Genomic DNA, 27305 nt, shown 5'->3' with positions numbered 1-27305 from the left:
CAGTTATTTTAGCAGAAAACAAATAAACCAAAACAATGAACACAGACAGGAAAAAACCATTTCAAAAATTCTAAAGTACTGAGCTGGTAAAAAGTAAATGAAGCAACCATCTTTTCTGACTGCTTTTCCTATTAAAAATAATTCCCTCACTAAATTGATTTTGGTCCTTCAAATTCAAATTTTTTCCCCTGATAATAATACACATGTAAAAAATGAAAAATACATTAAAATTGAAAAAATACATTAAATCAAAAATGTCTTAAATGTATTTAAATAAATATACGTTAAAATACTTAATTTTAGAATATATTAAAATTCGAAAGAAAAATTTTAAATCCCACTATCCTGAAATAATAGTCAACATTTTGGTGAATATTCTTTTAAAATTTCTCCAGACATATTATTATACATACACATATTATTAAATAAATGAGGATACAAAATATATATTATTTAGAATCATTTTTTTCACCCAAGAATGTGTATAGAACTTCCTTAGTCAAACATCACTAGGCACTATCCTTTTATCGAACCTCATACTAACGAGCTTTTCGATATTTTTAAATTTTAATTTTAAATATGTGGAGTACAATTGAAGTTAGGTAAACAAAAGTTCATTATGCTGGTACCCTTGTTGATGAGGTGTGTCCCCCAGCAAGTAGATTTTTTAAAAATGCAACAATATCAAGTACATACCTGTTCTAGTTTTAAACCTATCCTTTCTCCTTTTTTAACATCAGAGTCTCACTCTGTTACCAGGCTTAGAGTGCAGTGGCACGATCACAGCTCACTGCAGCCTCGATCCCATGGGCTCAGGCGATTCTTCTGGTTCAGCCTCCTGAGTAGCTAGGACACCTCCATGCCCAGCTAATTATGTTTTTATTTTTTGTAGAGATGAAGTCTCTCTATGTTGGCTCAGGCTGATCCTCAATTCCTGGGCTCAAACAATTCTCCTACCTTAGCTTCCCAAAGTGCTGGGACTACAGGTGTGAGCCTTCCTGCCCCAAAACCTACCCTTTCATAATTGGCTCTGAGATCTTGAAGCTGTAAACTTGCAAACTACACTCCTCAGAATCCTTTAATAGTTGGCTTCCTGTTAATTTCTTCCAGTAAGAGTCACTAAAGCCTCCTTAGGCATTCTGAGCAGTAGCTCCACTGCCCCCAGCAACAGCCTGGTCATGCCACGGGGTTCCTCCACCTTTTACTACCACTTCTTCCCAGTTGTTCCACCAGTCCTAGGGATGGTAGATGCTTCTAGCAATTCTTATCTCTGCATTACGAATGCATGGTTTTTTTTTGCTCTTTCATACTTCAAACATCTGTACTGACTTATTTCTATTGCAGTCACCCATTGCTTAAGGACAGGGATATGTTCTCAGAAAAGCATAGCTGGCAATTTCATTGTTGTGAGAACATCACAGAGTGTACTTATACAAACCTAGATGGCACTGCCTACTAATACCTAGGCTATACGGTATGGCCTATGGCTCCTAGGTTACAAACCTGTATCGCAGGTTACAAACCTGTATCGCAGGTAACATAATGGTATTTGTGTATCAAAACATATCTAAACACAGAAAAGGTACAATAAAAATATGGTATAAAAGATAAAAGTGGCACATCTGTGTAATGCAGTTCCATAATAATCTTATGGGAACACCATAATATATGAAGTCTATTGCTAACCAAAATGTCATGTGCTGCATGACTGTACCTAGTATAGTTTCTGTTTCTGACTGAACCCAACCTATACGATGATTATGTAGATAATTTTCTAATTATCTCTGGAATAAGATCCCAAAAGTGAAAATGCAGAGTTAAAAACTATACACATTTTAAGTTTGTATGTATTGCCACGTTATCAAAATTTATACTTCCATCAAGAGAGCACCACTGGGATGCTAACTCACATTGGTGATATCGCACAATTGTTTTTATTTGTAGTTCCTTGATTACATACGTATCTTTTCATGATTTAGGTGGCTCAGAGGCTATCCTTTTTGTGAATTTCCTGTTCATTCCCTTTGCTAGTATTCTGTGAGAGTTATGTTTATTATTCCTTCACTAAGTCTTTATACATTATAGATATTAACCTTTTCTAACTCATATATACTGAAAATAGTTTTTCAGCATGTCATTTGTGTTTCCAACTTATTTTATGATTTTGGCTTTTGTCTAAATAATGGTTCTCTCCCACTAAAATGTAAGCACAGAGACTTAACCTGTCCTAACTATTACAACATCCTCAGCACCTAGAATGGTACCTGACACACAGTATGGGCTCCATAAATATTTTTTCAACAAATAGCTTTTGAAAATAAAATCCAACCCATTAATAGTTCATTCATGACTTGGCACTACTGTTCTTTCTCCCACAAACAAACAAGTTATAGAAATATACTGGTTATTAATACTTTTATTAATCCATGTTATATATTTAAAATCTTTGATAAAGCAAGAATTTATCTTTGATTCATCTAGAATATATGTAAAATAGAGGTAAGCCATCTACATTGATTTTTCTTTTCAAAACAGCTTGTTAGTTATTTTATTGGGTAAACTTACTTTTCCTGACCAATCTATTTGTTAAATATTATATATTCCTCAGTCACCACTGCAGGGCTGCAAATTTCTTGTACACTTTACTTCTAGGTTTTTTGATGTTTACTCCCATAATGTTTTTTAAAAAGTTGTTAGTGATATATAAGGAAAGTTCTGGATTTTCTATAATCTTATTTTAGCTGCCCCATGTCAAGTGCTTTTTCAGATGATTCTCCTGGATTTTCCAGGAAAAAAAATAATTTTGCTTCTTCCTTTCCAACACGTGTACACTTATTTTATATTCTTATGTAATTACATTGCCTAATGCTCTGAAGACAATGTTAAATAACATCAGGGAGAGTGTGGTTTCTCATCTTGTTCCTGATTTCACTGGGAATGCTTCTAGGGTTTTATAATATGATGCTGCCTATTGATTTGAGAGATATTAATTATGTTATGAAAGTATTTATTCCCATCTTATTAGATTTAATTGCAAATGGACTGATTTTTTAAAATCAGTAACCCTTTCAAGCATCTACCAAAATGATCCATTGTGTACTTTCCTTTTGTTCACTTAAGAATTCTAAACATTAATAATTGTATTCCTAAAGTTAACCACATTTGGTCAAAATATATTCTTACTTAACTGTAGCAAATTCTAATTATCTTTTTGCTAATATTTTACTTCTACAAAAATCATGTATTAGTAAAATCTGTCTTAGTTTTCTTTTGCAGGTGCATCTTTCATCAGGTTTTTAACATCTATGTTAGTCACACGCAGGTTTTAAAGAATATGAGTGCTTTCCCCCCATACTCTGAACAATAAAATATCACTAGAATTCCTGGTTTCTTGTAGACTTGAAATCTCCCTCTTCAGACACAACTTTTACTGGTGCTTTTATTAAAAGATCGTTTGTTCAATTTTTTGAATAATTATAGTCCATCAGGTTTTTTGAATGTTACCTCTTCTAAAGCTGATTTAGTTCATTTATATCATCCTTTAAAATAAAAATCCACGTTTTCTAATGTATTTACATAGCTATATCTAAAAGTTAAATAACTAAGAGTACAATGATAGGTAAAGACTAATCAGAGATATGCAAACAAGAAGAAAACAACAGCCAGATTTGGGGGGAATAAACAAGACTCAATTCCATAGGGAAAGGCATACAATTAGGTAGACAGAATGACCTCATAATAAAAAAGGGTGATACATTTTCTGAGTCCTGTATACTTCAGAAACATCCTTCATTTGCCCATACTTAACATAACTTGGGTAGATGAGGAAATTCTTTCATTATCTTCTTTCCATCAAAACTCTCCAGTTGTTGAATTATTAGCTTTAGAAATTTTATGTGGCTTACAAGAATAAGTCAGCCTCGTTATTTTCCACTGTACTGACCTTTTTCCCCTTGATGTCTGTGAAATCATTTCTATAATCCCTGAAAATTCAGTAAATTGTACCAGTGTATTTTCCTAAAATATGAGTCTTCTTGAGCTCCAGATTCAAGTTTTCATTCATTCTTATCTTGTTTATTATTATTATTTTCTTGGATATTTTTCGTTTCCCATTATTCTATTGTCTTCTCTAGATGAATCATTTAGTTTTTCACTATTTGCAATTCACTCTTTAAATATCTTCATTTTTTGCCTAATTTCTCCATGTACTATGCAGATTTTCTCAAGCCCAATCCCTAGCTTACTGATTTCATTTTCTATGATTTATTCTGTTCCTTGCTACTTATAATAAATTATATTCTATGATTAATATGTTTCTGTTCCTCGTTATTCCTAGCTCTTTTCCATATCTTACCTTATTTTTGTTCTTTTTTGCCCCCCAGATGTCATTTGCTGTCTAACTTCCTTAGCAGTTTACATCAACATTCTAAGATTTTATTTTTTCCTAGAAAAATTCAATTTTTCTAAACAGCTCATATTCACTATCTTTTGAATGCTAAAATAGTTATATAGGCTTCATGTATATTAATTTGTTTATATGCATTCTATAATTCATCTGTAAGAAAAATATTCTTTGGTTCTATTATTTAAACAAAAGTATAGGTAGCAGCTCCCGGAGGACCAAACACTTTTCTTTAAAATTAACATAAAAGCTACCAACTCAGGCTACAATTGCTTAATCAGCTGACTGAGGAGCATAGGGATGAAAGGTAGGACTAAAGCTAGTGAGTCCTTTACCTCTGTGTAATTTCTCTCCAAGTCTGTTAAAACTCTCACAGGGATGAGAAAATGAGAACCAGCTTCACGTGGGCTAGGGGAATATCACATGCCATGAGAGGACTGCTTTGGCCCATCTGCCTACTTTCCAGCGAGCCAAGCTCCTGAGACAGGCTTAGTCAGAACAGAAGCCCGTAACTCTCATCATTTTTTTTTTAATGGGTCAGTACCTAATTTTTTCTTTTCCTGTAAAGTCGGCAAAAAGACATTTCCTTCATGATTCTTCTCTTAGTCTTACCTCACCTCTAAGCTTTGCTCCTCCTGGTAAGAAAAACAAGTTGGCCCAAAGGAAAATGGTATGACAACAAAACCTCTCCTGTAGTCCTATTACAAATAAAATCAGGGTTTTCGTCTTTCTCTTACTGTGTGTCCATACAGTAATCTCTTCCCTCTAAATTAGTAGATGATAGGACACTTACTACACACACTGCCTTATGCAGCTTATTCAGGATACTTATAAATTGTCAGTGTTCTCACATTCAATTCAGTCTAAATGGCTTATCTGGCACCAATTCTGTCCAGTTTGTGGTAGCTTCTACTTAGACATGTTTTAAAGTTCTTTTTCAATATTCTGGTGAATTCAAGGGAAGATAGTTTAATCAACATTCACTTAACCCTATCATTTTTTCTCATCAAAATTAACTCATCCAATTTTATAATTTAAAATATAAAATCTGCATATATACTTCATCTCCTTGAAGACATTAGTATGAGTTACCTCATAAAAAGCAGTGTGTGCACACAGCAGGTATTCAATATCAGCTGAGTTAATCCCTCTCATAGAGGCATTTGAAATATATTCAGGATATAAATCAAATAATTTTAAGTACTTCAGTTCCATATTAAAGCAGCCCGTGTTTTAAAATGCCCTTGCATATTCTAAAATGTCCAGCTCTCAGCCTTGTTCTTGTAGTTCTCCTACAAACATATCAAACAATGTTTCTTTAAAGTATAAAGAAAACTAGGAACAGCAGTCTAGAATGAAAATAGTAAAAACCTCCAGTGATTAAGTCAAACTAAAACATGTTCAATTCTCTAATCAGGAAAGGAACTGTGCCATTAATGGATAAGATACCACAGGCATTGGAGCCACCGGTCTAAATTCAAATCCTGGCTCTCCCATTTGCTAGCTGTATGACCTAGATTCATTTACCTCTCTGAGCATTAGTTTCCTCATTTGGAAAATTAGGATAATAACTACATGTCACTGAATTGTTACAAGGTTTAAATGAAACAGTACAATAGGTGAACATTCAACAAATGGTATATAGTTATATACAGTTTATAAAAAGTGTGTGTGTGTGTGTGTGTGTGTGTGTGTGTGTGTGTGTGTGTGTGTGTGTGTATCTATGTATGTATGAAACTCTAATCTCTGATCTGACTAGGAGACCCATAGTTCCATTCCAAAGAAAAACTTATGCTCTGGGTTCACTTAAAACTTAAAAAGTCAGCTGGGCTCGATTGGCTCAGCCTGTAATCCCGCGCCTTTGGAAAGGCCAAGGTGAGTGGATCACCTGAGCCCGCAGGTTCAAGACCCACCTGGGCAGCGAGACCTCATCTCTACAATAAATCAAAAAATCAGCCAGGCGTGGTAGCGCGCACCTGTAGTTCCAGCTACTTGGAAGGCTGAGGCGGAAGGTCGAGGCTGCAGTGGCCGGGAGCGGCCACTACACTCCAGTCAGGGCGACAGAGTGAGACTCCAACTCAAAAAAAAAACAACAACAAAAAAAACCAAAAAACTTAAAAACTTAAAAACAAAAAACTTAAAAACTTAAAAAGTCAACCAGGCATGCCTGAAATCCCAGCACTTTGGGAGGCCAAGGCGGAAGGATTGCTTGAGTCCAGGAGCTCAACGCCAGCCTGGGCAACATAGCAAGACCTCTACTCTACAAAAAATTTTAAAAATTAGCCAGGTGTAGTGGGTGTGCACCTGTAGTCCTAGGTACTTGGGAGACTGACGTGAGGAGAACAGCTTGAGCCCAGGAACTCAAGGCTGCAGTGAGCCATGATCATGCCACTGCACTTCAACCTGGATGACAGAGTGAGACCCCAGAAAAAAACAAAGAAAACAAAAGAAAAGAAAAGGCACTTCCAAACAATAAGGTTTTTTTTACTCTTGCCAAAGAAATTACTGCTACGAAATTCAAATATGTTTCAGTTACCATTTAAATAATGCCTCTGTCATATTTATCAGCAGTTTCTAGAATTAGGTTCACATGAGTAGAAAGGAATAACAAAAATTATACCTGAAACTCTAACAGCTGCCTTTGTCCACAGTGTCTTTCTGAGGAAAAGAGCCACAGACAATTCTTCTGCACGAAGAAGCATGGAGCCCCAACCGCAACTAACCAAACTAGTGGCTAAGCCAGAACTGGTGAGGTAGAAGTGAAACCAACTACTACAATTATGGCAATATCAGGAACACCTATTCAATCTTCTCTCCAGTAACAAGGTGAAGAGATACATATAGAGCAGTAAGCAGTGGCTTATAAGGAATAAAGAAAACTTATTCTAAGCTATTACAGAATCTTGAAAAATGATCAACCAATATTAGAGAGTCCTAAGATAACAGCTCAATTTCCAACTCTTGGAAATATTAGAACACAAAAAAATTGCACTGCTGTTAACAGTATTCCATGCCCACTGACTCCCCTGTGTAAAATAAAGCACTGCTTCTAAAAATTTTTGTCAGAGTACCCTGAATCACAGAAGACAAGTATGGATTACTACGGATAGTCCTGATGAAATTCCTTTGAAACTTCTCACTGTACCTTAAATTTATGTGAAGAGTTTATGCTATGCCATAATATACCAGGGACTGTTAACTGATGCTTCAGAAAGACATGCCATGTTTACTCTCCATCTCATGAATCATCTAAAATACCAATCGATGCTTTCTCCCAAGAAAAGAGATTCTAAACTGAACAGTACAGACTTAAGATAATCTAGACAGCTTTTTCTCTTGAACGATTCTAATTTTTACATAAATCAAGAAATAGAAAATTATTTTTCTGAGGTCCAGAATATTTATCAGAATAAACTCAACTCACGATCTGATGTGTGGGAAATCCTCTTCAATTTTGCTCCCTGTATTTTTAAAAATTTGTAGTGCAGCTTCTGCAACTTTTTCATCATCCATTTTCAGACAAGCCAGCAGTGATTCAAATGTTTCAGCAGAATGAAATGAGATGGGATGTGTAAATGAGAGTACCTATAAAGTGAACCACAAAAATAACATATAGAACCTCTTCATCTTTGTAACACAAAGCTAAAATATTACATATTAGGAATACTATAAATACAAAAATAATTATGCTAACAAGAAATTAAGAACACCATGAATAAAATTTAAAACTCAAATATATAACAGAATGTCCCTATGTAGGAAGCTGCGTGACATAAAAGGTCATTTGCTCCCAAATTAAATTACATGTTAACATAATTTTAGTCAAAATAATTTAAATTTTGATTACTGTATGGATTTTTCGGGAGAAGGGTGGGGAATGAGGGTAGAAGAAAAGAGACATGAAGAGAAAATTTAACAAAATATCTCTCTTCTTCTAAATAAAGATCATTAGAAGATAGTAACTAAGAACATTTTTGAGAAAAGTAAACTGTGGGAAGGAATAAAACACCAGATAGTGAAAAATACCAAAAAGTTACAATAACTAAATCAACATGACACTAACATTAGAACAATCATGAAACAGAAAATTAAAGCAATAAACAGACCCTAGATTATATAACAATTTAGACTGTCTAGACTGTTGTAGATTATAAAGAAGGCAACAGAAAATAGTCCTGGGAAAACTGAATAGCCAATGGGAGAAAATCAAATTTGACTTCCCCCAACCCAAAAACATTCTTTTTTTTTTTTTGCAAGCAGGATTTATTGAGAGGACAGAAAAGTTCCCACAGTAGGAGGGGACCCAAAGGGGTTGCCCTCAAAAACACTTTAAAAATATACCTCAGATAGGTTGTGTTTAAGAATTTTTTAAAACCAAGACAATAAAAACTCTCTGAATATGAGAGTTTTCCTAAGCACAAAATAAACAATGGGAATCAATGTGGACTGTAAAAAAAAGCAAGCAGCAGATAAATATACTATGTATAATGCCATATGAATAACATTCTGAAGTAATCAGAACATATAATATGTTCTTTAGAGATACACAAATACAGATGAGAAGATTATAAAGAATAGGAAGAGAATAATAAATCCAAAATTTAGGAAAATGATACCTGGGGGATGGGGCAGGAGGAACCACTCAGGGAACGTCAACAATATTTTTAATAAGCAATTTAATTAAATATTCTATTTATTTTATACTGTTAGTCACTTTATTACTGTACCTCATAACTTACATATGAGAAAATACTTTTTTATGGATCAAATATGTACCATGAAAAAGCAAAGGAAATTAAAAAGCTCACATAAATCACTTTTTAAGAAAAGACTGAGATGTCAGTATCAGATATATGAACAAAGGATAAAAATAATGAATTCACCATGGAGAAAACACGAATGATTGACATACGAAAGGTAGACTTCACTAGAAATAATTATGCAAATTAAAATGTCATTTTGCTCAACAGATTAGCAAACCTTTTTTAAATTTACAATATTCCATGTGAAGGTTAAGAAGATGGACACCTTCATACTGATGGGATCATATATGGGCAAAATTTCTCTGTAAGGGATTCTGAATATATGTATCTCCAAGAATTTTGAAAATGGCCATTGTCTTTGACTCAGCAATACCCTTCTAATTTTCCAAAAATGCAGGCCATTACCAAGAGATCTTCTACAGAAATATTCACCTTAGTATGGTTTACAAAAGTAAAATTAGAAAAATCTAAATATTCAATAGGAGAATAATAGCAATACAATATTCCAAAAGTGAACTAATCACATCATTTCAAAAAATAATGTTTATTATTATTATTATTTTATTATTAGCCAGGAACTATCCCAAGAAATTTATGTACATGATTGAATGTAGTCCTCTGGAAAGTAAGTACTTAATTATTACCTTCATTTCAGATGAGGAAGTGAGGCAAGTAATGTGCCCAAAAGCACACCGTTAGTGAATGACAGCCAAAAATCTGACCTGTTTTAGGTACTCTTAAAAACAGTCAAGAAACACTGAGAAAAATACCAATGCTTTAATAAAAGAAAATAGTTCAGGATACAAAATTGTATAATCAGTTTGATCTCTACTACATAAAACTGTATTTTGAAAGATTAAAAGGAAATAAAAGAAACTAATAATGTTTATTACTTTAATAAAAGAAAATAGGAAACAAAATTGTATATAATCAGTCTGATCTCAACTACATAAAACTAAGCATTTCTGGAAGATTAAAAGGAAACACAAGAAGTTAATAATGTTTACGTATGACAGGCCTATACATGCCTTGTTTATAATTTTATATATTCTAAGTTGTCAATAATGAACTGATATTTGTATAAAAAACTGATATTTTATGAAATAGAGTTTTAGGAAGAATTTGGCTCATTCTGTGGTAGAGTTAGTACTTTTGTTCACTAATGACACCTTAAATTAAACTTCACGATTTTAATGTAATTAGTACTAGGCTATATTACAGAATTCAAACCTAAAAATATTCAGCTTACAAGTTAGGATAAATATGCAGTTTCAAAATTATCTAAAACAACTGAGAAAATTTTACCTTGTATATACTTAAGAAGCAGATCTCAAGAACAAATAATATTATCCGCCTATGTTTAACATTCACCTAATTAGGCACTTAATTTTCAATAGATATCTACCTTAAGCAGTTCAAGACCCGCCCTGATGGCCTGATCAGTTGGAACACCCTCATCTTCATCATCTGCTGTTCCATCTATTGATTTGTTCACTTGCTTAATAAGGGCACTGAAGTGTGACAAAAATAAAACTGTCACTTTTTATCAAATATCATTTATTAGCAATGTCTAAGAAAAATTATCCTAAATATTATACACACACACACACACACACACATACCACAAACCACATACAAATCTGATATAGCTGTTTCCCAAACACTACAGCAAAACAAACTATAATAAAATACTTTGAGATGCTTCTTTTTTTCGCTGGGCTCGGTGGCTCAGCCTGTAATCCCACGCCTTTGGGAGGCTGAGGTGAGTGGATTGCCTGAGCCCGTGGGTTCGAGACCCGCCTGGGCAGTGAGACCTCATCTCTACAATAAATAAAAAATAATAAAAATCAGCTGGGCATGGTAGCATATGCCTGTAATTCCGGCTACCTGGAAGGCTGAGGCGGAAGGATCGCCGGAGCCCAGCAGGTCGAGGCTGCGGTGGCCGGAAGCGGCCACTGCACTCCAGTCTGGACGACCGAGTGAGACTCCAACTCAAAAAAAAAAGGTTCGAGATGCTTTTTTTCAAAAAGTTATTTTCTATTGCCCACTGAATGGTCAAAATGTTATTAGATGTACTCTTTATTAATGCTATTGTTATCGTTAATGTTTTTTGTCCTAAGCCCAAAAGCATAGATTTTGTAATTATCTGAAATTGATAATTAGTACAGTAAGTTAACAATATATAATAAAGTAAAAAAAGAATAAAGAGCAACATAAAGCACTTTCAAACTATTTACCAAGTATTACTGTGTATAAGCCACAACTCTAAGCCAGGAACACACAGTCATACTCCTAAAAGGTATAAAAATACCTAGGTAACAGACATACATACAACATTAGAAAAGGAACTGTAATAGATCAGAAAAGAAACATGTTTTCAAGCTTTCTTCTAAAAACACACTTATGTTACAGTAAAATAAGCATTTATAATGCACTGATAATTATCTAAAATAATCATTTACACTGATGGGCATTTGTTCTTTTTACAAAAAAAAAAAACAAACAGCAAATACCAAGTTAAACAGAGACATAAAACACACCAAAATACAAGAAAATTCAATTATTCAATGTTCCTTAAAGTGTTTCATAAATTTGTTTCTACAAAAATATTATGGACTCACATGTAAAATGTAAGGTCAAGTTAGGATTCAAATGTATATGTCTTCCTTATAGTCTCCTTAAATTAATCAACCCTTTTTTTTTTTTTTTTTTTTGAGTCGAGTCTCACTCGGTCACCCAGACAGGAGTGCAGTGGCCGCTCCCGGCCACCGCAGCCTCGCCTGCTGGGCTCCAGCGATCCTTCCGCCTCAGCCTTCCGAGTAGCCGGAATTACAGGCATGCGCTACCACGCCCAGCTGATTTTTTTTATTTTTATTGTAGAGATGAGGTCTCGCTGTCCAGGCGGGTCTCGAACCCGCGGGCTCAGGCAATCCACTCACCTCAGCCTCCCCAAGGCGCGGGATTACAGGCTGAGCCACCGAGCCCGGCTAACCCTTTTTTTAAAAATCATCCCTTCTCAAGAGTTGATATTTTGAGGGTGTTTTCTCCCCTTTTTTGTGCTCATTTTCTTTATTCCATTTCTCATTTCTTTATTCCACTACTAGAGAGAAGATAGATGAACAGCAGAGTGTGTGCCTAGCCAATATCTAACTAGCACTGCCTTGAATAGAGAAGGCATGGGGGATTGTTTACTGAATTAATGCATTTCAGTCTGACGCAAAGTCTTCCTCTTACTAATACAAAGCCTTCTAGTTTTTGTTGTTTGTTAACCTCAGAAGCACCTCTTCATATTAAAATTTATGCCAGAGGAGTCCAAAGTGACTAACAGGTAACCAAAGTAGGGTCTATTTGTGAGAGGTCAATGCCCAAAAGCTATACTCAATGCCCTCCCCAGTGCAACATCTCCAAAAGGGCTTCACTGAGGGCAGGATGAAAAATCATCAGTATTATTTATTTTTTATTCTAATATATACTCCCTAAAGAACATTACTGATGAATGACTAATAAACCAGTTTTCTATGTACATAGTGTGTGTTTTTTTTAGTAGGAAACATTTTAAGGAAAAGTTTTAAAAACAAAAAACCTCACATTTCACAAAAGGAAATGCAGTCATAAGAAAAAATCATTTTCCAAGATTTCACAGTCACATAGTATCAAAGCTGAAACTTTAAATGAGAATTGTTCTAAAAAATATTTCTGGCTCTTGAATATCTTTGAAAATGCAACACATGTTCCTCTGCAACAGATGTACCTAGTTTTCCCGAGGACATAACTAAAATTTGTTTATATTACCTAACCTATGTCAACTAACAAAGAGTTACCAGAATACTGTTAACAGATAAAAATAGGGACTGGACTGACAATTTCTCACACAATTTGAACCAATGCTTAAAATTAAAATAAGTAACACTAGATATATACAGATACACACAGATAAGTGCGTGTGTATATGTGTGTATAGATGTGTGTGTTGTGTATAAAAATATAGATATATACAGATGAGTATATATGTAAATATACAAATGAGTAACCAGTTTGGTGCCTTGTACATAGCAGACACACAATAGTGAATGACCTCCTGAATGCATGAATGAATGAACAGTAGTAATGAGAATGTAGTATTTTTACAGACAAATACCTGATAGATTCAGTATCTATGTGTACAGGTGCTATCCTCTCCAAGAGAAACTTGATCATTTCCAGAAAAGGATTTGTAGGCTGCTTGGGGTTGCCCAACTTCTTAGTTATTTCACGCTGCAATACAGATTTTTAAAATATTACAAAAGTATATTTAAATAAATCATTACATCAAAATATTAAAAACCTACACTATTTAAAACCATGCAATACTTATGCTGGAATAAACAAATCAATAAGAACTGAACAAGTCCAACTAGATTAAGAATCTAGCATATGAGAAAGTTAATAGGAAATAGGAAAAAGGTAGACTATTGAATGTTATACTGAAATAACTGGACAGACATTCGGAATAAAAATAGGTCCCTATCTCATACCTTACACCAAAAACATTCCAAAAGGATAAAAATACAAAAGATTAAAACCAAGGATCACTGGATACACAAACTTCAGCAAGCAAAATTATCAGAGAAGCTTATTAAAACTATAGATTCCTGGATCTAACTCTGAAGATTCTCATTTAGATGGTTTGGAGTAGAATGAAGAATCATCATTCTCAAAAACGTATGTCAGAAAATCCATGGGTAACAAATTAAGAAACACCATCAATAGTAAATATTTTCATTGACTTGCAACAGAATAGGATTTTGTAAGCAGGACACGAAGACAAAAGTCATGAGGAAAACACTGTAGACTCAGCTAGGTCAAACAAAAACTGTAGTATGTAAAGAACATCATAAACAAAATGAAAGGCAAACTATAACTGACAGAAACAAATTTGCAACTTAACAGACAACACCATATGACAAACAAATCAATACAATAAAGACAAATACCATTCTATAAAAACAGGCAAAGATTATAAACATACAACTTACAAAAGACACATGAATGCCCAATAAATTCAATGAAAAAAAATGGTCAAAAAAAGGAACAAAGAAAAAAATCAGATGACTAGAAACTAACAAATATAAATCCCATCAAAATAACTATGTTTTTGTTTTTGCTTGGGCTTTGTTTACAGCAATACTACTGTCCAATATTGTTATGAATGAGAAAATGGTCATTCTCATTACTGGTGATTAGCATAAAACTAATTCAGTTTGAGGACAATTTGCCAATACATATTAAAGACTTTAAAAATGAACCTTGAGGTCAGGCATGGTGACTCATGCCTACAATCCCAGTACTTTGGGACAAGAAGATCACTTGAGGCCACAAGTTCATGATCAGCCTGAACAACACAACAAGACCTCTTCTCTTTTAAAAAAAAAAAAAAAAATCAAAATAATTAGCCAGGCATGGTGGCATGTGCCTTTAGTCCCAGCTACTCTGGAAGCTGAGGTAAAAGGATCACCTGGACCCAAGGAGATCAAGGTTGTGATGAGCTGTGACTGTGCTACTGCACTCCAGTCTGGGCAACAGAATGAGACTCCAACTCAAAAATGAAACACAAACAAAAAACAGCAAAAAACCTTGAACTCATTCAATTATACTTCTTTGAATGTGTTCTAAAGAAAGAATCAAGACAGTGCAAAAATATTTTGCTATAAAGATATTAATTATACCCTTCTTTATATTAATCAAAGGTGGGGAAAATCTAAATGTGTAATACAGTGAATTTCTCAATAAATTCCAGTACATATATTTGATAGTATGCTATGTAGCTCTTATAACACTATAAAACACGGGTCCCCAACTTTGGGGCCGAACTCTGTTAGGAACCCAACCGCACAGCAGGAGTGGAGTCAGCAGCAGCATCAGCTTCCCTCAGGGAGCGTCTGCTCTATAGCGAACTGCATACGCAAGGGACCAATGGTTGCACGCTCCTTAGGATCCTCCCCCACATCATTCCCCCAAGTCTGTGGGAAAACTGTCTTCCACGAAACCGGTGCCTGATGTCAAAAAGGTTAGGGACCACTGCTATAAAAGACTAGGGAAAAGTAAGTAAACGTACAAAACTATATGTGTAATAATCCCATTTTGGAAGGACATACATACCAAAATATTAGTAGCAACTGTTTCTACAAAGATATAATTTACCTGCATTGCTATTTATGTGACATTTTCTAAATTTTACAATATTGAATAAAAACTGCTTTTATAAAAGAGGGTATAAAAAAGATTTGGGGGCTTTTTCAGATATTAGCTCTTTTAATTTCTCTCCTTACCACACAACCTTCAGCCTGCTTGCAGGAGCATGTTGGACTAACAAGTACTTCTAACTGCTTTCTTATTTTCTCATCATCTTCTAACACCTGTGTGAATTTCTTCATGAAATCCTGAGCCTTACCAGGATCTGGCAAATTTCCTTAAAATAAATTAAAGTTAAATTAAAATATAATTTTAAAAATTCTAAAAATGATAAAAGCAACATTTTTCATTCCTTTTATTGCTTTAAAAATCTTATCTACAAATTCATCATTTAGTTTAAAAAAATAAATTGTAAAACACTTTAGTCAATATTCAAAAATAAAAATCTGCTTTTTAGAAATATAAAATGTCTATGCAGGAAAAATCTGAACAGACTAATTCTAAATAATTCCTTATAATATTTAAAGGTATTAAATGTCAACCTGAATAATACCAATTTTACTGCTGTACCCTTAGTTAAGCTTATTTTATACTCTAATTCATAATAAGAGATTAAAGCCATAAGCTTTATCTTTAAGAAACAATCTTTTCTGTATTTCCTTGTTTACTGTTAAACCAGCTCAGAGATAATTCACATATACATGCATGCAATTTAGCACTGACATATTCTCAGAAACATATTCCAGGTATTATTGTTGGATATGTCATTACTACATGAAGAGAAGGATGAGTCTTTGTAGCATCAAAAATGATTTTATGCTATTCTCCCAATATGCCTGTGTATCAAAATACTAGGAGAGCTAATAAAATGCTGATCCTAGTATCTTTTTTTCTGGCTATTTAACTGTTGTAGGGAATCATAATAGAATAACTCTAATAATAGAAACTGTAAAATAGAACTTTGGACCAAAAAAAAAAGTAGTAGAAAGTTAACTGAATATTAAAATATCAATGAGCAAATGTAGCCTTCAAGTTCATCTACAACTGTGAAATTCCATTTTATGTCTTGGCAAGAATAACTGAATCACTGAATGCAGTAAGAATATATTAATACATTAATCCTCCTAATTACTTGCTGTATGTCATTTTCATGTTTCTAAATAGAAAAATTCTATTGCAAGAGAACCATACTACAGTAAAATTGATAAACATGATCGTTTATAGAAGATAAACTGTTTACATGATAATTTCACATAATAAGCACCTAAGGGCAAGCTGGAAGACTGCCAGTACAGCACTTTGTAATCTGTGTTCCAAAGATCACTAGCAGTTCACTGAAGTTTAATAGTGTTCAGGAAAAGGTATTGTTTTCAATTTTGAAAAAAATGTCACTTTACATCCCCTTCATAGTGGACAGGCATCATATTAAAGGCTACAATAAGGCCTATTATTTATGAAAACAAAGGGGTGGGGAGGAGGGTGGGAGAAAAAAAACAAAAATCTTTAATTCAATATTCTATAAACATATATGACCTGAGAACCATTTTTCTCACAATATGATTAACACCTGCAGGATACCAGCATTCCTTGGAACAGAATCTGGGAAATACTATACTTGCTGGGAGAAAATGGATAGAGGGGGGAAAAAAAGGATACAGGGAATAATCTCCTTTAGGGAACAGTATCTACAGTCAAACTAGTAAAAAGTTAGTTAAAAAAAAAAAAGCAATAGCACAAAACAAGCTGTTCTAGCAAGGTAAGCAAGGAGACTGAAAAACTAGTTTACTCAAAATTGAAAGATATTTTCATCTTACAGCTCTACTCATGCATGCTACAACTCCCATCCCTTAACTCAAAACCCAGCGAGTTAGGCTTACTGCTCTCTTCAGTGCCTTACATTACTTTCACATGCATGCTTAGCATCTAAGATCAATCCTATAACCTCTTCATTACCACCAAGTGGAAGTTCAGTCAAGCACTTCTCCAGGTGCTTCTGATTCTCCCTCTCTCCCTATACTACATACAGTGACCTCTGAGGGGGGAAGAAAAGGCAATGACCTTCAAAACCAGCTGCTTTTCCCTATACCTGCACTGAACAAAGAGACTTGTCACACAATCCTTTTGTATTTTCTGATAATGGAATTAAATAACATTTTATCTAACGTTACTTAAAGCAAATTAATATTTTTTAAAGAAGCTCTTACGTAGTTGTTAGGTATTTTCTTTTACTCTATAATTTGGCTCAGAGCAAAATTAGTTTAGTTAGATTCACATTAGAGCGAGCAACACTAGAGTGCAGACTTCATTTTTACAGTAAGCTTATATAATGATTTAAATAAATTATCAAAAATAAATTCATGTACTTTAGTTCTTGCTCATATATGACAATGAAGAAAATTCTAAATTCCTGTATTATCATGGCCTATGATGAAACTGCATAAGACACCTAAAATTATTTTAAAAGTTCCATTAAATATTAAACTGTAAACAGACTTAAAATAACTTACTTGTAATAACCATCACTTTCGAAAATATGGCCTTGACACTGGCTTCTGTCTGTAAATCACACACACAAAAATGCAAAATTAAAATTTGCTGACAAGAATCTTCATCACACTGCAGAAAATTAGATACGCATAACCTACTAAGGCTCCAGAGTCTTGGCCTTGCCGCTATTGTATCCTTCTTTAGCTATTTTTAAACTCTAGATGAACCAAACAAGAGGTTGAAGTGAATGTACTCCACTTTCGTCACCTCTTACATCACCTTCTTTTGTCAGTTCCTAAACAAAAAACAGACTGCTGTACTATTTCGGGACAAGCAGATATTTTGTGGATTCTCTGCACTCAAAGAATAGGTCAACTAACTTTAGAAACAGAACAAAACACCTAGGAAATGCTGGTTTTCAAGTTTTTAGTCTTACCTCAAACAAAAAGTGTACACAAATATAAATTCTGATTGACTTAAGGTGCTCTTAAAATTTTCAGGCCCAAGAATTTTAAGGTATAGTAATAAAGTTTATGGGAAAGACATTGGAGAAAAACAATCAAGATGTCACTGATGTGAGTAAAACTTGTTGTTAAGAGTGTTAGTTATGGGTTGCATGTGGGGAGTGTTTTTTCAGTGAATGGATGTGCTCACTGCATTGTACTGCATGTAATACAATCACAAAATACTGTAAGTAAAGTTACATGTATAAAAGGTGTTTCTTAGAATGCTAATTAGTCACTGCATCAGGGTAGGGTTATTTAAAAAAACAAGCCAATGAGCAAGTATGTGTAAAATATTGAGCTAGATAAACATTGAAGTGAAAGTAATGAATCAAATAAACAAACTACTCTTAGAGTGAGCTTGCTAAGAGGAAATGGGAGGCAAAGTAATAATGTACAAGAATTAATTCCCAAATATTTGGAATTTAAGATTTCAATTTACAAAAATTTATATTTCTAAGATTTCTATTAAGATTTATTTGAGGGAAAAGGGGTAGTGCTAGGCTTTCAAGAAGCTGATTTACATGAAAAAGAACACCAACAGAAGTGTAATGCCAGAAATTGCCAAGTCAATTTTGAGTGACTCTGAGCACAGCGATTTAGTTTAAATGATGTAGAAGGACTACACTGCTGAGCTAAGAGTTAAAAATCAACCTAATCAGACTGACAAAGAAAGCAAAAAATATATATAATGACTGTCAAGTATCTAAGAGTCTTCCTAGTAAAATAGAAAGAAATATAAACACCCAACATTTAAACACAGCTTTGAATTTTTTCTAACATTAATGCTATAATGTCTACTATAATTCTTAGTTAAAGTGAACATCAAATAATCAGAGAGGAACTATTAGTTCTTCTCACACTAGAATTCCAATTCAAGGTTCTAACCTCCTCCATTCTGTTTCTGCTTCAACCCCACCACACATTAATGAAAACTCATTCTTTAATGTCAATAATTCAGGAATTATTTTAAAAGAAGCAAAAAAGAAAATTCCACAAAGTACAAGAAAACTAAAAATTCTAACTGAATTGAGGTTTTTTTTTTTCATGTATGACTGAGCAGGAAAGTCATAAGACTCTCCAAGATTTACCAACAGGCAGCAGGAAGAAACTCCCTCCAAATAACAAAGTTTAGAGGAACAGTGAGAGTCAACAACAAAGTTATCTTTCAATCTCACACATCATGTTTGTTCAACATATAATTTACACTTAACATACTATCTCCTATTATGACTTCAATAATGCCTAAAATCAGGAATCATTTTATGCACATGCAAATAAGAACATCTTATATTTTTAATTAACACCTTTGTATCTTTGGCCTGAGCAAGTAAACTAATAGCACTCTAGATAGCAAACAGAAGCACTTTATCCAGAGATTACTGACAGAAACACACTAACTTACTGCATTATTAACACTGACTGAAACAAATACTTATTGACTGAAATACACTAATTTTACTGGGGGTAAGAGAAAGGAAACACCAGAATCACTAAATTGAGTTATTTATTTTACGGGAAAACCTATTATAATAGGTTCAATATGATCAATATTTATAAGAAAAATAGCATAAACTATGTTCGATAAAACAGAGATTATTGTTAGCCTATAAAACAAAAATACTACTCAAATGTAAGCTTCAATTAGGCAAACAAGTGGTACAAAATGCCTTATTACTTGTGATTTGAAGGTTTAAAAAAACAGTGAAAGGGTCACCATAAACCACTAAAACAACTGGTGGTAGTTTATTGATTTTCAGGGCAACTGGACAATTTATGCCTACGGACACTGGAGATTTTCTACCCTTAGATGGAACAGCATTGACCTCTGTCCCATGAACATGAGGTGTATGTGCTGGAGGGGGATTGAGGGGATCACTACAAACCGAAAAAGAAATAAGAGTAATACCATATCAAGAGTTTACAGCCGAGTGCGGTGGCTCATGCCTGCAATCCCAGCACTTTGGGAGGATTGCTTGAGCCCAGGAGTTCGAGACCAGCCTAGGCAACATAGTGAGACCTTGTTTCTACAAAAAGATTAAAAAACTAGTGTGCCTATTAGTACCAGCTACTTGGGAGGCTGAAGAGGCAGAACCGCTTAAACCCAAGAGGTCGAGGCTACAGTGAGCTGAGACTGTGCCACTGCAATCCAGCCTAAGTGACAGAGTGAGACCTCAACTCAAAAAATTTAAAAATGTTTAAAAAAGAATATACAAAGAACCTGTGAACATCTTAGAATGGCAAGATAAAGTGTAAATTTATTCTATTTTCTATGCTGTCAATAATGTTGATTTATTATTTATTCCATTTTAAAGCTACCAAAAAAAAAAAAGCCCTTAATTTTGAGTGCATAAAAGTACATTCTCTTTCCTGTTGGGTACTGCCTTTTATAGACACAAACATTTAACATTTCTATGTAACTAAGTTTCTTAAAAATTAGAGTTTGCTAAGTTAGGAATCATAAGTTCCACAACAAGAATGCTTCCACACAAAAAGAATTTTTTAACACATAGCAGCAATAGCATATAATAATTAAAATACATGTTTCTTAAAAAAATTTGTATCAAAAGAAAAATTATCTTTAAAATAAGCTTACTTTGGGTTGCTTGATTAAGTCAAGTAAATCTTTTACTTGATGTCGGAGCAGATTCTGACATTTCCACATTTCATTCAATGCTCTGAAAAACAAAACACATATAAATTTAAATAACATACCAGGATAAAAATCCTTCTAGGATATTTCAAATGTATAATTTTTTAAAAGGTTCAATTACAAAAGGAGATAACAGAGCTGAGGTAAAATTCACAGGAGTAAGCAACTGATAATGTTTTATACAGAGAAAGAAAGGAATAAAATATAACAGTAGGACCAGAAGAAAGGGATTAGCTGTGGTGGTTGTTTTGCTTTGTATAAAAAAGGAAGATCTATCATTAACTGGAACATTATTTGTAGGCTACAGGGTAAGAATTAACTTGAGAAATTATAAACTTGAGAAATAAAGGAATTGATAGAAATAAGGTTCTGTAGTAGGCAGGATGACATGAAATCAAACACACAAACAGACGAGTTAGCAATGAGAAGAAGGGGATACTTTTTCTTAAAACAGAAATCATATTATATTTAAAATAAAACTGTCTCTAATTATTTACGCCATAAGTGAATATTCTTATATGTCAAGAATCCTGATGTCCTCTTAATAATTATATTGCTCTCAGGCAGAAATTTAACTCTAAAAAGAAATCACACAGGCAATTAAGAAAATATGTAAACCAAAGTGAACAGTTAATGTTAATGAAATATTAGATTACAGAATATCAGAACCACACATTTAAAATTTTTTTAATTTTTCAGAAACAAAGGATACTTTTCATCAGATTGTTTTCAATTATCTGCATTTCCATTAGCCTCTATTACCACACATATGAAGTACTGTCAAATAACAGCAATAAAATACCGATGCATATAAAACAATTTTTTCCTGCAATAAATGAGACAACTGTTTAATATTTTAATTCCACCCTTTGACAATATGTTCTCAAAATGCCTCCAGATGTTTTTAAAGGAGATAATCTACTTTAAAATCGGGCACTTAAATTCCTTTATAGTAGTTATTTCAAAATGGTACTGGCAAAGCAACAGAATTAATGCATTTTCATCTTGGCAATTAAATTTTAAGTGACTCTACTTTACTGATTTCAAGTTACTAAGTTCCATAAAGTTTCACGAGCACAATTTAAGAACATAAACACTGAAAGCAAAATCTTCATTCTCCAGAGGACTATAAAAATCTAACAAGAATTATATAATTAATATTAATTTTTCAAAGAAGCAGAGTAGTAGTGTATTTCACACACTTCTGAAATCCAAAGTCAATGTATCCTCTCCTTCCTATACACTTAATCATTAAAACTCCTGAAAAGCCTCGATTTTGAAATTTGCCTTTATTTAAACTAAAATCATTTTACCTATTCTACTTATATATTAAAGATGGAATCTCAAGCAATTCAAAAGTCCATCATAAACTATTATGGCTATAGCTTAAAAAGTGACCATCGTTGACTAAGAATTTGTATTATAACATATTTAGAGGAACTGCCCTCTCAAGTATTTTAATAAAATCACATTAAGCAGCAAGACAATTTGTTCCTGTTTTTTGCCTTTCAAATAGTTCTTTTTGAAGAAAAAAAGGGGGAAAAGTTATACTAGGAGAAGCAATATTACAATAAGAAGATAAATATACGCTTAGTAAATCTTAGCCTGACTTCTAGCTCTGCTGCTAAATAAATGCAAAAACTCTAGTCAGAGACTGTATATTCTTGCATTTGCTATCTTTCATTTTAAAGAAACAACTAGTTCCCTCACTAAGACTTCTCCTTATTATCAAACCACAAATTTGCAGCAACCCAAAGAAAAAGACAACTACTACTGGGATTCAGTCAGGGACCTGTACAACTGTTGAAAACCTCACCTCCAACCTTCTGCTCCCAGTTGAGCAAATCACTCATCAGAAGTATTTAACTGTCTAGATGCAAACATGCTCTAGATCACAACAAAAACACCTGCTTCCATCTCCTACTCTTGTCACTAGTGGGAGTTCTGAAAACTACAGATGGTGAACTACATGCCATCACCAAGGAGGAGTCAAAACTGCCCCTTTCTCTTTATTAATAATCAAGATATTTAGTTTACTTAGAAATCAGTGATCCAAAAACAGATTCACTCTCAAAATATAATACTTTGTCTTCCCCAAAGAAAAGCAGTCACAAAATAAAGTATATGGTTCTTTCAACAAGAACGAACCCTTACCAAATCCTCACCAGGAGCCTTCCTGGCAAGCAGCTATTTTCTAAGCCCCTTTCAATCTACATCAGACATTCACATGACTTCAGAACTGAAACTATACTTTATTTATTTCTTTCTTTTTTTGAAACTATACTTTAAATGAATGAAAAAGAAATGTTACAATACAGAGCAGCGAGAACTGTGATGAAACTGGAATACTAATGGACCAGAAAACTATAAAAAGATCAATATCATCTGTATTCAAAAAAATTAAACAGAAAATGTAACACTTAAAAGGTTAGCAAAAATTAAGATGTCTGATACGTAGGTGGATTCAGAAACTCATAAACCTCTGATAGTGTAAACTAGTATAATTATTGGAAAACAATTTGACACTAGTTTTCAGTGATGAAGACACACATACTCATCAATTCCACTCCTGGATATATGTCAGTGACTTTGAACCTCAGGTGCTCAATAGAATCTCCTGAAATGCTTTTCTAAAAATCCCAATGCCCAGACTACACTACAGAGAAAGTAAATGAGAATCTAGGAAGGAAAGACTTAGTTGTCAGTATTGCTTAAATACCCTAAGGTAATTCCAAAAGATAGCCAAATTTGAGAACCATTCTTAATCATACCTTTGAGAAATCCTTGCATGTGTATACTAAATTGAAATGTTTATGGTAACACTAATTGAAATAATAAAAAAGTAAATTACACAAATGTCCTTTTCCATTGACTCAAATTTCTGATGTTAAAATAATGGAATAAAATTATGGATTAATGACACAACGAAATTCTAAGCCACAATAAAATGAATGGTCTACAGCTATATATGCTATTATGAATAAATCTTGGAAACATAAGAGTAGAAAAATGTTACAGAAAACTATACAATTATTTCACTTTCATAAAGTTCAAAAACAAGCAAAAATATATTAAGGGATACATACATATATACACATACATATACACATGTTAAAACTAATTTTTAGAAGGAACTGAGAAACACAAAAATAAGGCTAGAGGTTACTTCTGAGGAAGATAGAAAGATGAAAGGGAGAAAAGTTCACAAATTGGGTGATAGATTCATAGATATATATTCATTTATACTATGCTTCATAACTCACATATTTGCTTTATTATTATTACATAATTAAAAATGCAAAAGCTTTTGGGGAAAACAATCACAGATAAATGTAAAGTAAGTACTAAAATGCTAGTAAGTATTATAGTTGGTATTTAATTCCAAAAAGATGGTTACAATAAAAATCATTTTAGCCAGGCTTGGTGCCTAAGCCTGTAATCCCGCGCCTTTGGGAGGCTGAGGTGAGTGGATTGCCTGAGCCCGCGGGTTCGAGACCCGCCTGGGCAGGCGAGACCTCATCTCTACAATAAATCAAAAAGTTAGCCGGGTGTCGTAGCGTGCACCTGTAATTCCGGCTACTCGGAAGGCTGAGGCGGAAGGATCGCCGGAGCCCAGCAGGTCAAGGCTGCGGTGGCCGGGAGCGGCCACTGCACTCCAGCCTGGGCGACAGAGTAAGACTCCAACTCAAAAAAAAAAAAAAAATCATTTTAAAATAATATGTACTTGCCTTAAGTATTTTATCTTAAAACAGATAAATATCCATTCATTCACTAAACGTTTTTGCAGAATCAAAGCCTTTTCTTCTGAATACTGATTCAGATTGGAATTTACTTTCAACTTTTCAATGGTATTATTTTTCAGTGTATCTCTTGTGAATAGCAGTGTATTTACTTTTTAACTCAACCAAATATACTTGTCATTTAAGTGACAAATGCTATATTTTATAACAACTATTTATAATTTGTGTTTCTGTTTGCTGTTATTTTCCTTTTCTTACTGTCTTTTTTGTTTCTAGTATTAAAGTTTTCATTAATTTTTTTTCACTCCTCTGGGTTTAGAAGCTATACATTTTAGTTTTATTCTCTAGGGGTAACTATTTTTAATATGCACACTTGACTAATGGTCTAATTAATCAACATGTCTGCCCTCACTTTTATATATAAAAGAACTTTAGAACGTTTTACTGCACATTACTTACCTGCCATTTTACATGTTATCTGTACATGTTGTGATATTCACCTAGTATTCAGAATTATTCACTAGGGCTTCAACCAGTCAGAGAAGTGGGTAGTGGAAGAAGGTCCTGGAGGTCCTTTTGCCATGCTCAGGCATGGTAGGATCATGGAAGGGAGGATTCCAAGGACACTCAGGAGAGCTCATATAGGGCTGCAGTGGTATGTGCTGTGGAAACATCAGACTAGATGCCACCTACTTTTTAATCTATGCCCCCATCTCTTATGCAAAAAACTTTATTATTGTTGTTATTTTTACAGTCCTTGATCATTTAGGTTTGAAAATTTTGCTGCTTCTTGTATCCTATTCCTTCCTTTACAGATTTAATTTCCATTTTAACCAAAAAATTATTATTCTTTAATAATTTCTCAAGTAGAAGTAGCAAATTCCCAATTTTTGCTTGAAAGAATCTTTATTTCATTTTTATTCTTTTATTTTTATTTATTTATTAATTTTGAGTCAGAGTCTCACTCTGCCACCCAGACTGGAGTGCAGTGGCCACTCCTGGCCACCACAGCCTCTCGACCTGCTGGGCTCCGGCGATCCTTCCGCCTCAGCCTTTCGAGGAGCCAGAACTACAGGCATGCGCTACCACACCCGCCTGATTTTTTGATTTATTGTAGAGATGAGGTCTCACCAAGTTGCCCAGGTGGGTCTCGAACTCGCAGGCTCAGGCAATCCACTCACCTCAGCATCCCAAGGCGCGGGATTACAGGCTGAGCCACCGAGCCAGGCTTATTTTTATTTTTTAAATTGAAGTCTCACTCCTTCGCCCAGGCTGGAGTGCAGTGGCACGAACGTTTACAGCTACCCCAGCGTCAACCTACTGAGCTCTGGTAATTCTTCCGCCTCAGCCTTCCAAGTAGCCGGAACTACAGATACGCGCAACCACACACAGCTATTTTTAAATTTTATTTTATTGTAGAGAAGAGGTCTCCCCAAGTTGCCCAGGCTGGTCTCGGCCTGCAGGCTCATGCAATCCATTCACCTCGGCCTCCCAAAGTGCTGGGATTACAGGCTGAGCCACCGCGCCTGGCCTTCATTTTAATTCTTATATGATAGTTGAGTTGAGGCAAGAAGTCTAAATTTACTGTGATTTCCAATAGTTTGTTTCAAATAGGATACATATATATTTCATTTACTCTAAAAGGCCATAAATTAACTGTACCATGAGGAAAAGAAACACCAATTAAACTCTGACAAACTAACAATTTTAGAATGCATTCCAACTCCATTAAAAATTGTATAACGTAATTTATAAAATTAAATATTTTAGTACTATATTTTACTATATGTAGTGAAAAAAAAACGAACAAAGCAGAACTGAGTTCAAATCCTGGCTCTCTCTCTTACTCTTTTTGTGACTTTGTGTAAGTTAATTAACCTCTGTGTGATTCAGTTCATCATGTGTAAAACAGGAAAAACATCATTTAATCCAAAAGTGGCAAGTTTTTTCTGTAAAAAGTCAGAAAGTAAATATTTTAAGCTTTGTGAGCAACAGGGTCTCTTCAGCAACCTCCTTTTCCACTGTAGCACCAAAGTAGCTAAAGTGCCTGAAATACAGCAGATATGAAAAACAAAATGTGTACTTCTCTCCTCTACAATTTTTTCCTCAACATTTCTCTATAAAATGTGAACAACACATATGATTATTTCCATGGAGGAAATAAAGTCAAAAGTCTCAATAAGCAGTGGTACAAATGAAAATTATATACAGTTCCTTAGACCTCTAATTTCTGACCATTTAATTGCAAACAGTGGTAAAGTATATTTGCCAAAATACTAAGGTCTGCACTTCCTAAACCTAAAGTAAATCCCTAGACCTCAATTTCCTAACACTTAGTATGCTTCAAAGAACAACGTCTCCTCTATGTCTAAAATGCCCCAATTCCCTACCCAGATACCAAAAAGTACTTTTTGAATGAAATATGTGCCGGGCTCGGTGGCTCAGCCTGTAATCCCGCACTTTGGGAGGCTGAGGTGAGTGGACTGCCTGAGGCCGCGGGTTCAAGACCCGCCTGGGCAGCGAGAACTCATCTCTACAATAAATCAAAAAATTAGCTGGGCGTGGTAGCGCGCGCCTATAATTCTG

General features: G+C 34.1%; 1 protein-coding gene across 6 annotated transcripts in view; it reads right to left on the bottom strand.

Annotated features, from left to right (window-relative positions):
* PDS5B (PDS5 cohesin associated factor B) overlaps window positions 1–27305 on the bottom strand; it is a 126631-nt gene that overhangs the window by 61481 nt on the left and 37845 nt on the right. For all 6 annotated transcript variants that reach the window (XM_008055400.2, XM_008055396.2, XM_008055399.2 and 3 more), the window contains exons 14-19: window positions 20923–21004; window positions 17844–17892; window positions 15474–15613; window positions 13304–13419; window positions 10571–10676; window positions 7827–7987 (exon numbers count right to left, since the gene is read on the bottom strand). In XM_008055400.2, the coding sequence (XP_008053591.1) occupies window positions 7827–7987; window positions 10571–10676; window positions 13304–13419; window positions 15474–15613; window positions 17844–17892; window positions 20923–21004 (654 nt within the window). The remainder of the gene's footprint in view (window positions 1–7826; window positions 7988–10570; window positions 10677–13303; window positions 13420–15473; window positions 15614–17843; window positions 17893–20922; window positions 21005–27305) is intronic.

Source organism: Carlito syrichta, unplaced genomic scaffold (genome assembly GCF_000164805.1).
Source record: "Carlito syrichta isolate Samal-C Ts95f unplaced genomic scaffold, Tarsius_syrichta-2.0.1 Scaffold301846, whole genome shotgun sequence".
NCBI lineage: Eukaryota > Metazoa > Chordata > Mammalia > Primates > Tarsiidae > Carlito > Carlito syrichta.
The sequence above is the reverse complement of the archived record's forward strand: the minus strand, read 5'-3'. Positions and strand labels throughout refer to the sequence as shown.